General features: G+C 44.9%; 1 protein-coding gene across 1 annotated transcript; it reads right to left on the reverse strand.

The window, feature by feature from the left end:
• Positions 1-569: 569 nt before the first annotated feature.
• Positions 570-3,383, reverse strand: LOC148847051 (uncharacterized). Its single transcript, XM_088948712.1, has 2 exons — positions 2,463-3,383; positions 570-1,571 (listed from the first exon to the last, which is right to left on the reverse strand). The coding sequence occupies exons 1-2, from the start codon at positions 3,053-3,055 to the stop codon at positions 914-916; spliced, it is 1,251 nt and encodes a 416-aa protein (XP_088804838.1). The 5' UTR covers positions 3,056-3,383; the 3' UTR covers positions 570-913.
• Between the last annotated feature and the right edge of the window lie 14,231 nt (positions 3,384-17,614).

The following is a 17,614-nucleotide window of genomic DNA, read 5'->3' on the forward strand; positions in this document are numbered from 1 at the left end:
TATCGGGAACATGCAGGGAACTGAGGTGGAAGTTTTGAATGCATAGGAAGTTGAAACCTTGGCTCATATTTTAAGCCACTCGAATCTCTTACTTCACGTGGATGGTAGCTTGGGGTGTAATTGCTGGTTATATTTATACAGCCCCCGTTGCATTCAGCCAATCTGGTCTGAATATGCAACGCTTGAAATAAATTCAAACATAGAAGTTTTCATTAATCTTTACCCAAATAAATAAATAAATAAATTCAGCATGATGTTTCATCAGTCGATCTCCTACACTTTCGCAGGGAGGAGTAGAGTAATGCCACCATAGTTGCAGCAGATGAGTTTATCAATTATCATGAGTCAGGATATATGCCATAGTCCATACTCCATATTCCATATATGTGTGTCCATCCAATATCCATCCTATCGACCCATGGATCCCACTCTCTAAAAGACATTCTGATTTCTGACTCGACCCCTAAAGCAAAAACTGATGGTACATGGTAAACCTCAACTTTTTAAGTGTTTATTAAAAAGCAGATAAATGTCAACATGCATGCAACTCCCATTTTTTTCTGTCTGTAGAGTTTCAACCTTCAATCAGTATGAATTATTAAATTATAAATAAAATTGTAATTTGACATTCCTGTAAGAAATTACCTCGCATCTCTCTGCCCTCAAATGTCTGTAGGACCGAAAGTTAGCAAAAGAACAAAAACAAATATGTGATTTAGGAGACCAAAATCATAAATAATCAACACTTAAAGAGAGCCCCCAAAACCAAACCAGAGGCCACCCTTCAATGTAAAACCAAGTGTTGAAAACTGAAAAGAAGGGCCAAAAGGGAAAGAACGAATAATGGATCATATATTGTGTATTCGAACCTGTTAATACAAGCTCCCGATGACAAAAATTATTTCTTAATTAATTAAGAAAGATACTCTTGCTGGTAACGGCAGAGCTCTTTTCTCAGTTTACGTGAAAACAGCCTGCAGGCATCCATGCTAAGGTCGATTGCTGCAGAAAGCGCAACAAAGAGGGCGGCATCGGCCGTGCTCTTTACATGCTGCACTCCTACTTGAACCACTGGCTTACTGACCTTCCCTTCACCTTCCACTGTGGAACCCATTACAAATCCTCTACGAGATGACGACGAGCTGGATGCAGTATCTCCAACCAAATTGGTATCAATGCAAAATTGGCCACCCTTCCGAACACTCATGGTGGATTCAGCAAAGGGCCCAGTGTTAGTGCCGGTGTCAGTGACAAGCTCGAATTTGTAGCCAAGGCCATCAGCGGGTCCTCTCTCACGCCAGGCCTCCAGACGTCCCCATGGCTTCCAGCTGCTGACAGAAAACCCCTGAGGACGGAGGATGAGCCAAGCGCCGGGGTTGGAGCGCGACACTCGGTCTGAACCTGGGGAGGGGACAAAGGGTGTTATCATGGATGCAGCGGCCACAGGGGAACCTGACAGATCATATATCATTATCATCCACCCTTTTCTCTCCCTCCCCAGCCTGTCTCTCTCCTTCGAAAAGAATTTCATCCATCCTCCACCCCTGTTGTTGGAATCTAGTCGCAGAGATCTGAAGACAAGAAACCTACATGAGTACTCAACTTGACCAACATGATCGATATTGTTTTAATCAAGAAATATAACAGAGGAAAGTCAAATATAAGGACACACACAACCACCAAATTGAAGTACCCAATAAAAAAAAAATAGAATTAATAACAACAATAACTCAAGCACCATAACTAAACAAATGCAAATGGGAGGGTCTATGTCTCTTAAGGTAGTTGGTCTGGGGACAGTTATGGCGGTTCTGTTGATCTAAGTTTCAGAGCTTATTATTTTAAATAAAAATCAATGGTTAACCTAATCAAATTGCATTAAAATTTTGATTTTTGCAGCAAAGAAGAAGAAGAAGAAGAAAAAGTGAAATAATTAAGATTTTGCAGGAATCAAACTTAAAAAGCAGAGCAATAACAATGGCTGTTCAAGAATCCACTTGAATTGCATTTACATGCTCTGAGTTGAGCTAATAATAACCATACAAGGATTATTCAACCCTTCAAGTAGAGACAAACAATTTCACAAGTTATAAAACAAAACAAACACACAACCTAAATGAGCTTTAACTTAGCAAGCAAACTCAAGCTGGTAGCCTGGTATTAATTGTGGTTTGCCACGTGGGTTTGTTAAATGGAGACTTAGGCTTTTTGGAATCCAGATTAGCTGCACTTCGATGGCGGTGTTAAGGGATGTTTGACCGATAATAAGTAATGGCCCACGTCAACGTATATATATATATATGCCCCAGCCCCACAACGGCACAACCACAACTAATCCAATCTTTCACTTCGCGTGCATGGCCCGCGTGGGGAATTATTATTGGTTAATCAGCCCTAATACAGCATTAAGTGCAGCTAATCCGGATTCGAGAAAAGGAGGAAAACATGAAATAAAAACTCACCGGGATCTCGAATTCCGATCAGCACTAAACTTGCAACTGAAGACCGGTTGCCTGATATTCCCCTGGATCTGAAAAACTACCGGGCTGCACTCCGGCTCGCCACCAAATTGAAACACGAAACGTGGATCCGGTTCCGATCGAATCACAAGGTGCAACCGAGCCGATGACTTATCGGAATCTTTGCCCAGCTTCATCCACCCGTTCTGGAACATACAAGTGCGATGCTCGGTACCTTGGAGGTTGAAGGTCACGTGAACCCGGCCCAGCAACTTCGCTGAGCTAATCCCGCACGTGCGACTCATGCGGCCGGTGTATACCGAGACATGGAGTGTGGTCTGCTTGCCGGAGAGACGCCAGAGGAAGAGGGGATCAAGGTGGAACCCGGCGGAAGAGGTCGTGGACTCCGGTGGGGAGTCGCCGGGGGTGGTGGAAAGAGGGAGGATGGCAGTTTGGGATGAGAAGTTTTTAAGACGGAGTTTGCAGAAGCATGGGGTAGTAGAAGGGTGTACTTCTGACCCGGCGTGCTTGCTGGCGACTGGTAGTTTTAGAGCGAGCCCCTCAACGATGACTCGAACAAATGGGCACGGATCCATGGTCTGCTCGTTCTTCCTGATTTCCGTCTCAATTGCTCTTGGGTATCGATCTGCAACCAGGAGGTTAATCGATGGATTCAAAGACGACGACGAAAGATTTGTAGATTACGAGGCAGACTTCGAATGCGTACAAGGACAGCTTCACTCTTCACACTCTTCACTCTTCAGAAACATCTATGCTCTGATGCTCATGGACTGGAATAGAATACTACTGGATGTCTGTCAGCTCAGCTGCTTATTAAAGTTTTATTTCTCTCTCCTTCTCATTTTCTCTCACCAGTCTCCACATTTCTTTCTTTCCTTCTTTTTTCTTTTTCTATAGATATGTAGTTTAGTAGTTTCTGTTATTAATTTTCCTTCTAGCGGGGAAATCCATACGAGAAAAAGAAAAGCATCTAAATTCTAAATTCCAATTTTCTTTTTTCGATTTTGAAAATTATTATTCGGTATATATGGGCCCCAATTTATCAAAATAATAACAATAATAAAGAATCGATTTTGGCCGTTTGATAAATAGCTGTCGTATGATGAACAACAGATCAAACTGCACTAATCCAGTATATGTACTATCTTTACTGTTAATAAACAGTTATCATGCCCAAAACGCCGGCCCATTGATTCAGGGAATCTAAAGGTGCAGAGGCTGGAAGCTTGAGATCCAATCAGATCATGATCATAACGGCTCATCTCTTCCCATCATATATAATTTATAATTTGGTGATCTATCCATAACATATATTATTAAGAAAAGAAATCTTGAATGTATTGTTGAAATGATAGTTTAATTCGATTGATACAAAAACAATTACACATCATTATTAGGCAAAGCTCTTTTTACGTAGTTAAGCAAAGGACCACTAGAGGTCCAAAAACAGCTGGTTCTTGGTTGTCACCACGGTGTCAACGGTGATGTAAGCAAATTGTTATCTCAATCGATTGGATGGAAATATTGACGTGTCATTTTTATCATGTTCTGATCAACCATCTTGCATATCTCAACAAATCTCAACTGGGATTAGGTTTAACAAATCTTGTTTTCCCATTCCACACGTGCACTATTAAAGCTTTCTTTCTATTTGATGACTTGGTGGTGTGTATGTTTATACTCGGTTGTCAATTGTCATGGATAAGGTCCATGCAATTGGGATCTTCTATTTGAATGAAATTGTGATTTATCAACTCTGTGCAAGCAAAGAATGACTCATGAGTCATGAGACGTTCAAAGTTCAATAATCTGGAGTTGACTGCGGGCCCCACGCATGGGACCTAAATCAGACGGCTGCACGTACCTTTTGTACGTTGATGATATAGACTAGCAACGTTGATGGATGAGAGAGACGGATCACGTGGCCATAAATGATCATGAACATGGCCATTGTCTATTATACATTATCATATGGTAATTGACCGGGGGGGGGGGGGGTATTGTGACTGGAGCTTGGGACTCCATTAAAAAGCAGTAAGAATTTGCCACGTGGTAACGAAAAAAATAGCGAATACGTCACGCTGTGGAGTGTGGACATACCGCAGGGCCTGGCAAGTGGCAAGGGATGAGTCATGAAACGGAAGGATTCTTGTTTCCTAAAGTGAAGACTCTGAAATCTGACGCTGGTACATGATGGTTGTTTCAATTTTACGGCACCAAAATTCACGCAGCACTTGGAGCTGGCGTTATAACTAATAGTCGAGCGGACTTATATCGTCATCTCGTATTTCCCTGTAGATATGTTATTTTAATGGCTTTCTTTTCTTACGCATGAGGAAAGGGAGGACGGAGAGAGCAGAGGCAGAGTTCACGTTTAATGATCCAGGACGGGCTCTCGTGGGATCAAACACCAAAGGACATTTTTTTGTTAATATATGGGGAAGTGAAGGGTGTTTCTGGTATCTAAGGAAATGACATTTTGGTTGGATAAAAAGGGAACATCAAGATGTTGGTTAGCATCGGATCCTAGTCAGCACAAAACAGAAACCAAAAACAATCAAAGATAGCTGTGGAATGGTCTTGTGTGAAAATGAAGAAATTTGGTCGATTGATTAACCACCCAAAAATTGCCAAAATCATCTTATCCTTGGTTCCTCGGATTCCATGGGAAGCAGAACACCCGTGTCTGTGACTATGTGCCTCTAGATCTTACTACTTCTTAGGCTCCTTTGTTCGCCTCTAGATCTTTCTTCTTAGGCTCCTTTGTTCCTTCCCTAGGTAGATGGATCGAGAGCTAGTTTAGTTATTGAACATGCATTTGCCGTGGAGCGTTGAAAGGGAGGAACTCAAAGGTTGTGCTTGGTTTGAAAGAAAAAGTAGGAAAAGGAAGGAAAAATAAGGTAGAAAATTCTTTATAAATCTTGTATAGATTTTCTTACTTTTCTTTTTCTTTCCCTACATTTTCCTTCAAACCAAACATAATCAAAATGTCGAGACAAATGGTGTATTGAGTCCACATTCCACCACAATATAAGGGTGTCTATTTATTTTACAGTTAGAATTGGATCTATTTGTTATACGATCTGAATGGGAATAAGAATGATCTATTCTCATAGTCTGTTTGGTTTAGACAGAAATAGGAATGGGAATTGAAATCAATTGGAGTGGAATTTCATTCCCAAAGGAAGAGGGGGAGAGAATGGCCATTCTCTCAAATGGGGGAATATCATTCTAAATTTGTCCAACCAAACAGTTGGAATCGAAATATCATTCTGATTCCAGATGCCTATTCAAGCAAACCAAAAGGTGCCCTAATTATCTAATAATGGCCTAGTTGCCCATACCCCTCTCTCTCTCTCTCTCTCTCTCTCTCTCTCTGAGGAATGGCAACAGGGCAAAATCCCAACCCCATCTCTGTCCCCATTCGAAACAAAGATCCTTGAATTTTCTCTGCCCCACTCCAATCATTCATATTTGTATACCTACAAATTTATTTATTTCTTTATTTTTTTCAAACCTACCTAGACCAATATAATATTATATAATATAATTTATAATATGACATTATACAATATAGTCGAGGCGAGTTTGGGGTCGGGATCAGGGCAGGGTGGACAAATACCATTCCCATCTTCTCCCCGATCCCTAGAGTTTTAGGTTTCTCCAAACTCGCCCTGAACCCCGACTGATGGTCAAAAAACCCGCCCTGAACGAGGTGGGGTGAGGGGGCCCCACTGGGTGTACCCCACATGTACATGTCAACATACATTGAAAGCATCTCATGCACTTGTAATTGGGAGATATTCCCAATATATAGTTCGGATGTGCTGTGGGGCGCAGATATGAAGTCTCTTAAGAACATATTTAAATGAATAATATATGGATCAAATACTTTCGTTTTGTTAAGATAAAATTTTATTTACAGCAGCAGAAACCTAGATAATACACACAGCAGGAAAAAAACAAAGACTCTCCACACCTATGTGGTCCACCAATGTCTGAGTTTCATCATTAACGACAAGAAATGAAACCCACCTGAGCGGACTATCTGTGAGCATACAAATTTTGTGCTTATGTCCACAAAGACAAGAGCTATGGGATTGAAACTTGATCGATGGACTAGCAATTATTCCATTTTGGGCTTGCTGAGTCAATTGATTTCCAGGCGTAGACTATTGATAATTGAACCTACAACAGTCTTATTTTGCTCAGAGAGGACAACTAACTGGACTCCGAAACAAAATACATAAGAAACAATATTTATGCTAGACATGTGGCCCCTGTGTCTTTGCTTCAGCTGTAAACTAGCTATGTGCCTATGTGATCGATCATCTTAATCGACTGCCAATTCGTTGCCTGGGTGCACATATCAGCTGCCGTATATTCTGTTGTCGATTGGACAATTATTCTTGGTTCCTTCTATAATTTCAACCAACTACTAAAAATGGAACAAGACCACATGAAACAATGTGTGATTATCCTTCTTAGCTGCCACACACAAGGCTATTGTGTATTCCATATCGATCCCTGTTATAAAAATAAAAAATTGCTCTAGCAATTGATTAATTGATTAATTGAATTCCCATAGTAATACGATTCACATTATTAAGGTAATTGATAGGAATAGGGAGCTGGAAAGCACCACTATTTTCCATGCCCGAGGGAACCTACCTATAAGATAAGCTACCATGAAAGAATGTAAGAAACCTTAATTTTGATACTTGAGACTCTTTTTCTTTTTCACTGTTAAGGGTTCGTTTAATTAATTAATTAGTAGGACTTCTGTGATGTATGAGATTTGTTAAGTTAAAGATAAATAATAGAAATATGTAAGAGTATACAATTGTTTCATATAATAATTAATAGTTATTTATATTTTATATACTACTTTTAATAATTTTTTTATGATACAAAAATAATAATAATTAATTTTAGATAGGGTTGTTTAACAAATTTAGGGATGTCAGTTCCCCCATTTATAAGCTAACCAAAATAGAACGACCCAACCATATACATATACATATATATATTAAATATATTTTTTAATATTGAAAAGTGAGAAAATTCCAATATTTCTTAGGATAAAATATTTTATATCATAAATTTATTTATTTTAATAATTTTATTGTATTTTTTAATTTAAACTTAATTTTTAAATTTAATTATTTAAGTTTAAATTTTTTGAACTGATTAACCAAACCGAAAATTGACCCAAATCGATATAACCTGAGTGACCAACTCCCCAACCTGAACAGGTCGATTTGGTTGGCCAAACAACCTACAACTGAACTAAACTAACTAATGAGTAATAGTTTAATCTCTAATAATTATTAAAAATTTAGAGCAAAAATACACAATAAATTGAATTTAAAAAGATAAATAATAATAGTTTAAACTCCAATAATTATTGAAAATTTTCATTAAATAACAAAAAAATACATTTGTGCATAATCATTGAAAATATATTTATCACAAAAAATAATAAATAATTACTAAAATACAATAATTTAGTATACATAAATATATATTAAATATAAATTAAGTATTTAAAATTATTATTAATAAACAATAAATTTTTTGAAAGTTATTTTCTTGAATTATTAATTGGTATAAATGAAATTGGTTATTTACAATATCATTTATTTATTGAAATAATATCATTACTTAAATTTTAAAATATCAATTACTAATTGAATTTATTAATCCATAAAATAATAGTACTATTAATACATAATTTTGTTATTTTAACTATTTAAAATCTTGTTATATTAAATATTTCATTATTTAAAATATTTATTTATTTAACTAAATATTCAAAATCTTAATCTATTTATTATAATTAAAATTTATTCAGTAACTATTTAAAATATATTATTAACTGATTTAAAATATAAATTTTAATATTTTGTTATTTAAGATACTTAGTGATGAAGGAAGATTTGTCCCGACCTTGTAATTGCACAACACGTGGCAAAGGCAAGTGCTCGGCACAACAGCGCGCCTAAGGCGCGAGCACCAAAGGGAGGAACCAGTAGTTCGAACTCCCTACCAGCAATCCGAACTCCCTACTAGGAGCTCGAACTCTCCCTTAGGCCCCGAGCCAAACCCAAAGGGCAGTAACCCGAACTAGCCTGCCCTATGGTTGTTCGCTACACACCTCTCTGAACTGGCCTACCCTATGGCAGTTCAGGACATACCTCCGAACTCAAGACTTCACCTTGCTCACCACTCCAGTACTTCGCCTCTAGGGCGCCAAACTGAACAACCGTACCATGCTTGACACCGAGGAAGTTCGTATCCAGGGGCGGTGCACTTGACTGACTTGGGATCTGATGCTTGACAGCCGCACTTCAAACGGCCACCTACCACCACCACCTGCCTTCGCCATCTCTAGTTACAGAGACGGCTCCGACAAGGAGCGGTGGTGGTTCCGTCCCAGCAGAAGGGATGACACCCGAACGGGCAGAAGCACAGAAGTAATCATACCCGACCTGACAGAAGCCTCGGAGTGAGTGCGCGAAGTGGTTATAAAAGGCCCCTACCCCCAACAACAAGGTATGTGAACTTTGCGCTATCTGGTTTTATCTTGCCTTCGAGAGAATTCTGACTTGAGCTTCAAAGCAATCTCACCTGGTTCCCCCCGGAGTTTCCTCATCTTCTCTGTAGGTTCTCTGTAACTTCGTTCAGAGGCAAGGTCGTTAACAACTAGGACCGGCCGGATTGCGCACCATCAATTGGCGCCGTCTGTGGGAAACGCTTCTAAAAGCCTCCCTCTAAAACTCTCATAACCTCCTCTTCTTCCAAAAAACTCCAACATCCATGGCTTCTTCCAGCAATGCCGGATGTGGCACAGAAACGAACACCACCGGGGAACAACTCCAAGTCCCCGTGGTGTGCATCGGACAGTTCATCATCCCCCTTTCGGCAGATGGGACCCCCAGCTTGAATGCGCCACAAGCAGTGGCACCCCTGAACCTTCCTTTCCTGAACGTCCCTCTTCCACTTCCTATCGAACCCACCTTTGCTGAACCAACTGCCGTCCCACTGGCAACCTACCAGAACCAACTGGACGACCTAATGCAATGCATGCGGGCAATGCAAGCTCAAATGCATTATCAGCACCAAGTACTACACCACCTCTCTCAACACCATTATCAGCAATAGTTCCCTCAGCTACCACTGAATCAGTCACTACTTCCACCTCAGCACCCTATTCCGAAGCCGGTTAAGGCCTCCCCTCAGGGTGGACGCCCTCACCGAGGAGAAGCCTCCCAACTCCAGAACCCCCCTAATAGCTAGGCCTCATCCCCAAGCCGAAAGGAAAGGAAAATCACCCCCGCCTCGCAACTCACAGGCGAGTCGGGAACCTCGCCCGCAAAGTTAGCACCTCGACGCTCCAAGCCTGAGTTCCCGCTCACGAAGAACCGGTTCAGCGCCCTAGCAGTAGACTACCAACATTCTGAGCCAATCGAGCTCGACAACACAGAGGCCAGCAGCGCCAGTACCAGGCCCGCTCAACAACGAAGGCGCCAATGAAGTCATCGAATTGCCACCCGTGTCCTGCCCGAGCGCAGAGGTAAGGAAGAGACGAGCTCGGACGAGGTAAAAGCTGCCCCAATTCTCTCAGTTCCTTCCCCCCTCGCTTCAAAACTCCTGGCAGTCCCCATGCCCAGAGACTTCAAGCTCCCACCTGTGGACAAGTATGATGGGTCCTTTGACACCAACGACCACGTCAATGCTTTCCAGTCCCAAATACACCTCGCTAGGGCCAGTGAGTCATGCATGTGTGTGGCCTTCACCACCACCTTCAGGGGGTGGCCCGCACCTAGTACAGGAACCTAGCCCCTGGGTCAATAAGAAGCTAGATCCAGTTCGTACAGGTCTTCACCGCACACTTTGTTACCAGCAAGCGGTGCCCCATGACCGAGGAAAGCATCTTCGGAGTAGTCTAGAGGGAAGGAGAATCCATCCGGGGCTACATCAAGCGGTTCAATGAAGCATGCTTGTAGATACTGCGATTAGACCCCGCAATACAGTTTGCGGCTGCCAAGAGAGGAGTAACGCACAAGGAGTTCAAATGGCACATGGTGGCCAGCCAGCCCGCGACCGTGGCCGATTTCCTCAAGCTCGCGGACAAGTTCATGAGAATAGAGGAAGAAATCAACCAAAGAACCGAAGGCGGGGTTGAGAAAAGAAAAAGAGAAGGTGAGCCCTCCAACCCAGGTGATAGAAGAAACCAGGCCCGGGAGGCGAAGCCAAGCCAGCCGCCCCGAGCTTCATTGGCAGTTCGGACGGATTACACGCTGTTAAACACAAGGCAGACCGATATCTTAATGACGATCAAGGACGCCCCATACATAAAGTGGCCACCTCGCCTAAAGAGTAATCCAAACGAGAGATAAAAATATGTACTGTAGTTTTCATAAAGATCACGGTCATAGTACCAAACAGGGTAATAATCTCTGGGACGAGATAGAGGGACTCATCCGTCATGGATACTTGAGAAATTTTGTACAGCATAATGATAATAATAAGGCAGGTCGGCAAGGGGAGCACGGAAATGATGCTCCCGAATCCAGCAGCAGACCAGCCGAAGCTTTGCAGCGACAGCCTCCAAAAGAAAGGCCAGTTTGGGTAACCATCCATGTGATAGTGGGAGGTTTAGTGGTAGAAGGGTGCACTTCGGCAGCAACACGGACGTCAGTTCGAGAGGTAGCCTGAGAAGAACAAAACCCTCCAAAGAGGCCAAAAATAGAAGAATCGATCTTTTTCACGAAAGACGACGCGCGAGGTGTCCACTACCCCTACGACGACATGCTCATCATAAAACTAAGGATCAACAACTTCGAAGTTCAGCGCATACTTGTGGATTCAGGTAGTTCGGCGGACATCCTCTTCAAGTCGGCATTTGACCAGTTACAGTTGCAGAGAAGCGAGCTGAAGCCCGCAAACACTCCTCTAGTGGGCTTCAGCGGAGAGGAAGTCAGGCCCGTCGGGAAGATAACAGTACCTGTGGAAGTTGGCACATGGCCTTGCGTGGTCAGACTCAACCACGATTTCCAAGTCGTCGCGACCCCCTCCCCATACAATGCCATAGTAGAACGGCCAATTACGCATATTCTGCGGGCAGTGGTCTCCACCTACTATCTGGCAATGAAGTTCCCCACAGACTTCGGTGTGGGGGTAGCGTGGGCCGACCAGCTTGAGTCCCGCAAATGTTATGTTGCTGCCTTGAAGGGAAAAACTAAGGCAGCCGACGACCTCGAACTGGAGTGGCCTACGGAGCAGGGTGAGGAACGAGCTTCGCCCACAAAGGAAACGGTTGCGATCCTGACCTCTGCTACAGATTTAGCCCGAACACTACAGATCGGTGCTTCCGTCAAGGAGCCTCTACGAACCAAACTATCAGACCCATTAGACAGAAGAAATGCAACTTAGCCCCGGAGCGCTGGAGGGAGGTCGACGAGGAGGTCGAAAAGCTCCTTGCAGTGGACTTCATAAGGGAAGTTCATTACCCGAGCTGGGTAGCCAACCCAATGCTGGTGAAAAAGGCAACGGCAAGTGGCGCATGTGCATCGACTACACCAACATGAACCGAGCTTGCCCAAAAGACAGCTTCCCCCTCTCCAGAATTGACCGCCTAGTGGACACGACCTCGGGACATGAGTTTCTAAGCTTCTTGGATGCCTACTCAGGCTACAACCAAATCAGGATGGACCAGTCCGATGAGGAAAAAAATACCTTCATAACCGAGTTCAGCCTGTACTGTTGCAAGGTCAATCTCTTCGGACTGAAAAATGCTAGGGCGGCCTTTCAAAGACTTATAAATAAGTTGTTTCGTCCCTTAATTGGTACAAAAATATAATGCTATGTAGACGACATGGTCGTCAAAATGTAGTTCTCACAGGAATTAATACAAGACTTAGATTTTGTCTTCCAAATTCTGCATCAATTTAGCATGAAACTGAACCCCAACAAATGTGTCTTAGGTGTCACCTCGGGTAAGTTTCTATGGTACATTGTCAACCGGCGTGGTATTGAGGCCAACCCAGACAAGATAAAGGCCATCCTAGATATGAGACCACCCCGAAAAGTAAAAGAGGTTCAGAGGCTAAACGGCCGCATAATCGCCCTTAGTCGCTTCATGTCCAAATCGACAGACTGCTATCTACCTTTCTTTAAGGCAATCAAAGGCAAAGGGTTCCAATGGACCCGAGACTACCAGCTTGTGTTCGACGAGCTAAAGAGCTACCTTGCCACTGTGTCAACCTTAGCCAGGCCCGAGGAGGGTGAGGTCTTAGAACTGTACCTCTTGACGAGCGACAAGGTGGTCAGTTCGGTACTAATAAAAGAAGTAGATCGGGTCCAGTGGCCAATCTATTACTTTAGTAAAATTTTGTAGGGAGTAGAGACGAGATACCTGCAGATAGAGAAGCTAGCATACGCACTAGTAATTGTAGCTCGGAAACTCCGCCCGTACTTCCAGACTCGCACCGTCATCGTCTTGACCGACAAACCCCTGAGGCAAGTCTTACTCAAGCCCGAGGTTTCCGTTCGGCTAACAAAGTGGGCCATCGAGCTCAACGAGTACGACCTCCAGTACAATCCACGAACTGCCACTAAAGCCCAAGCCTTAGTAGATTTTATCGCCAAGTGCACATTCAGCCTTGAAGCCCCTGGGCCAGTTGAGCCCGAGATCCCCAGTTCGGGTGAACCTGGAGCTCCCAAGCCAATAGAGTCTGAACCCCGTGAAGTAGCTGCCAGTGTGGCATCTCTCCTGGTTAGGCCAAGCGCGAACTAGGATGAGGAGCCCTGGATCCTTCACGTAGATGGCTTCTCAACCCAGCAGGGTAGCGGGGCTGGAATAGTCCTATGTGGCCCAGGTGGCACGAAATTGGAATACGCATTACGCTTTGAATTCGCCACATCCAACAATGAGGCAGAGTATGAGGCACTGATAGCCGGGCTGAACCTAGTGCAAAAAGTAAGAGCAAAGCACATAGTTATCTGTAGTGATTCCCAGCTCGTGGTCAACCAGGTTACGGGCGAATACGAAGCACGTGAGCTTTCTATGATCGCATACTTGGCGAAAGTAAAGGAGGCTCTACTCAACTTCCAGTCACACTTCATTAGGCAAATCCTTAGGTCAGAGAACACTGAGGCCGACACCCTGTCCCGGTTAGCCAGCACGAGTCACAACACCATGAGAACCGTGTACATAGAGGACTTACCTAGCCTAACATTCTCGGTGGGGCAGAGGAGGTCGCTCCCATCCTTGAAGCAGAGCCGAGCTAGATCGACCCACTCGCGAGCTTCTTGCTAGATGGAACCCTCCCTGCGAATCGCAATGCAGCCAAGAGGGTGCAGCGCCAGACAGCCAAATACGTCATGATAGACGAATGGTTGTACCGACGGTCCTACACGCTCCCCTACCTATGTTGCTTGTGACCTGCCAAAGCCGAGCTCATACTCCGCGACACTCATTAAGGACTGTGCGGTAGACACCTGGGGGGCAGAGTCCTCGCCTAAAAGGCACTTCGACAAGGATACTACTAGCCAACAGTGAAGGCAAAAGCCGTTGAGCCATCAAAAAATGTGACAAGTGTCAAAAGCACACCAATATCCACCATCAGCCTGCTTCCGACGTCAAATACCTCACTAGCCCATGGCCCTTTGGGCAATGGGGCATCGACCTCCTGGGGCCATTCCCGCCAGCAACAGGTGGGAGAAAGTTCCTAGTGGTGGCAGTAGATTACTTCACAAAATGGATAGAAGCTGAACCTCTGGCAACAGTTACAGCCCGAAACATATAGAACTTCTTTTGGAAGAGCATAGTATGTTGCTTCGGGCTACCTCGGGTACTGATCTCCGACAATGGCAAACAGTTCGAGGATATCAAGTTCCAAGAATGGTGCCAAAATATGGAAATTCGTCAGAACTTCACATCGGTCGCACACCCGCAGGCAAACGGTCAAACAGAAGTAATGAACAGAACCATCCTCTGCGGACTGAAAGCACGACTAGACCGAGCTAAAGGGTTGTGGGCGGATGAGCTACCAAGTGTTCTATGGGCTCACCGAACTATAGAAAAAACCGCCACGGGAGAGACCCCCTTTAACCTCACCTACGACACTGAAGCGGTAATCCCAGCGGAAATCGAAATACCTACACTACGACTAGAAGCATATGATGATCAAACAAACAGAGACGAGTTGCGTTCCAACCTCGACCTATTGGATGAGGTAAGAGACCTCGCGCACATCCGGATAGCGGCCTACCAGTAGAAAGTAGCTCGGTACTACAATGCTAGAGTAAAAAAGCGGAACTTCCGAGTCGGCGACCTGGTCTCCGTAAGATTATGGTGCCCGGACCCGGCGTGGGCAAAGTTGGACCAAATTGGGAAAGGCCCTACAGAGTAAAGAGAGGGCTCGAGGGGGCATACGAGCTGGAAACGTTAGTGGGCAAAAAAGTACCCCAAGCGTGGAACATCGTCAACTTAAGACGATACTACCTATAGACCACCAAGCGAAGTGGACGAAATCGCTACCAGAGCCTAAGGGCCAGGATACCAAGCTAATGAAGGAACATCGGCATAGGTAAGAAAAGAATAGAGCCAAAGACTCAGGCGAAGCATAGTAGTAAACATCGAAAAAGGTCACGCGAGTGCAGTGACCCGAGCAAGAAAAACAGATTGGGCATATGGTCAATTCGGCAAATACGGTCAGTTCGGGAGAAAGAACAACCAACCCTTAACCAAAAGAAAAGTCATTCCATTACAAGACAAGGAAGCGTACATTTGATAAAAAAATTGCATTTTCACAAGCCCGGAGCTACTTCTTCATCATCAGAAGGCACTTCAACGACGCCCGAAGGTCCTGCCTTGCCCTCGGAATCCGGCTCACCATCGACAGCATTGGCCATCTCCTGATTTATGTGCGAAGTGAATATGGCACTAATATCGAGCTCGGGGTACGTGTTCTGGATCATCCACCGGCTCAGTTTAATTCCCTTTCAGTACAAGTCCACCATCAGGTCATCGAAGTGTGGCGAGGCGATGTACTCATCAACGACCTTCTTCTTGGCATCTTCGATGCCTTGAGAAAAGATCAGCGTCCTCTCCCTAATGTCCTCCTAAAGGTATTCAACCTGATGTTGCAGATCCAATTTCAGGTCCGCCATGTGCTTCACAACCACCCCCATGGCCTCGGCATCCCTCTGAGACCTCGCCTGCCTGGCCATAGCAGCGTGAGCAGCCTCCTCAACAGCACGAGCAGCTGCCTTTGCAGCTCGGGTAGTCGCCTCGGCGGTACGGAAAGCCTCTTCGGCAGCTCGTGCCTGCCTCAAGCTCCTCTCCACCTGGGGCGCCAAGGCATGAATAGAAGAGTTCACCCACCAAAAGGAACAAGTGATTAAGAGAACGACAGCAAGAGGGATAAAAACAAAGAAGTCCGACAAGAAATCTGACTCACCACCATAGCATGAGTAGCAGCACGACAGGCGACCTGGTTCAAAGGAAGATCGGTCCACACTGCGATCTCCTCGGGGAAGGTGGCCTCCATACTCTTTTGAAGAGCGTAGTTCGGCAACAGCACGCTCCTGAATTCCCCTTGAGCTCCCAAGCCCAAGGGCCCAGCTCGCGTATGAGCGGACCCAGAGTAAGCGGGAGCACTAGAGTAGGCGGGGGCCCCCGTGTGAGTAGTCTCGGCATAAGGGGCCCCTGGCGCTTCTTGCATTGAAGGAGCCACCCCGGGCTCCCTGGGCGGATCCTCTGACGTGTAGTCTGGTACATGAGGCTCTACATCCTGGGGCAACTCGGCCTGAGTTCGCTTGGCGACCCGCTTCCTCCTCTTCATGCCTTGGAACAGGTGCCCGCCGCGAGTCCTCTCTGAGTCCACCACACCTGCAAAAAAAGAGTTCGACATCAAAAAAAATAAAAGAACAAAGCGAAACAAGAAAACCTCTGAGCAAGGAACCTACCCGAACTCAGGCCGACTACAATAAGCTTGGCCTCCGTCAGGTACTAATGGCATTTTAGCCCTAGCCGTGCCCATTGCCGGAGGCCCTTCATCGTCTTTTTATCAAGCATGACATCGGAGTCAGGGGTGGCCATCCCCCACCCGGTCTAAAAACGCCACCCTTGTACATTTCACATCCCGAAGTAGTCCCGCTTCCACGCTGGGACCTTGTTGGGAAGTTCGTGCAAGAGCTTAAAACCCAGGCGATGAGACAGGTAATATGCCTGCCTACGCCCGAGAAGGGGACTCGCTTGTTTCTTAAGCATTAAGGTAGAAGAAAATACCTCCAAGTCTAAAGGAAAGCCCTGCTCGCAAAATAGGGAGATTGTCCCCACCAAGTTACGAATGGAGTTCGAGTGAAGTTGGCCGACAGTAATGCCGAAGTGATTCATAACCTCGACAAGAAGGAGGTGGAAAGGTAGTCGTAGCCCCGCAGTGAGCTGCTCCCAGAATATCACGATCTCCTCAGGATCGTGTTCCCAAGGAAAGCTACCTAAAGGAATGAAATAAGTGTACTCCCTAGGAAAATTGTAATAGGTAATAAGGGATTGGAGCCCCTCAGGCATCATGGTCGAAGGACCAAACCTGTCTAACACCCGACCTTGATGAGAGGTAGACGCTAAACTGCCCGAAGCGGCTCGGCCTACGGGCTCAAACTCTTCCTCAAGTTCTACCTCAGGTTTGCTAAGGCCATTGGAGGATGCAACTCGATTCGTAGAACCTACATCTGACGCACTTGAAGAACCATCTAAGCTATCCAAGCTAGACATAGAGGAGAAAAGGTAGATTCCAAGAAAGTACTCACCCGAAAAAAGGTTTGAACAGACTTCGAAAATCGGAACAAGCAAACAACCTTGAAGGCGAACTAAAAGCCTGGACGCGAGCTGAAACTTGGACGTGATCTCAAGATGCAAAATGCAGAAGTGACAAAGCGACTGGGGTCCCCCACTATTTATACCCACAGTAACCGAGAACCAACAGTGCAGATCAGAGCCAATCCGACGGCCCGCATTCGCGCTAACCACACGTCCCCTGAGGGCGAGATGTGATTGGGGCACATCTTTCTGAAACTGACAGAACGTTGGTGCATGTCTTTCTGAAACTAACAAGATGACAGTG

This window comes from Nelumbo lutea, chromosome 6 (genome assembly GCF_056320005.1).
Source record: "Nelumbo lutea isolate HS-2025 chromosome 6, American lotus-T2T, whole genome shotgun sequence".
Lineage (NCBI taxonomy): Eukaryota > Viridiplantae > Streptophyta > Magnoliopsida > Proteales > Nelumbonaceae > Nelumbo > Nelumbo lutea.

What these genes read in the sequence shown, in the direction of transcription:
- LOC148847051 (XM_088948712.1), bottom strand. Translation starts at nt 3,055, where the DNA reads ATGGATCCGTGCCCATTTGTTCGAGTCATCGTTGAGGGGCTCGCTCTA. An exon ending in GATCGGAATTCGAGATCCCG is followed by an intron (nt 1,572 to 2,462) that starts GTGAGTTTTTAT and finishes TCTTGTCTTCAG; the next exon opens with ATCTCTGCGACTAGATTCCA.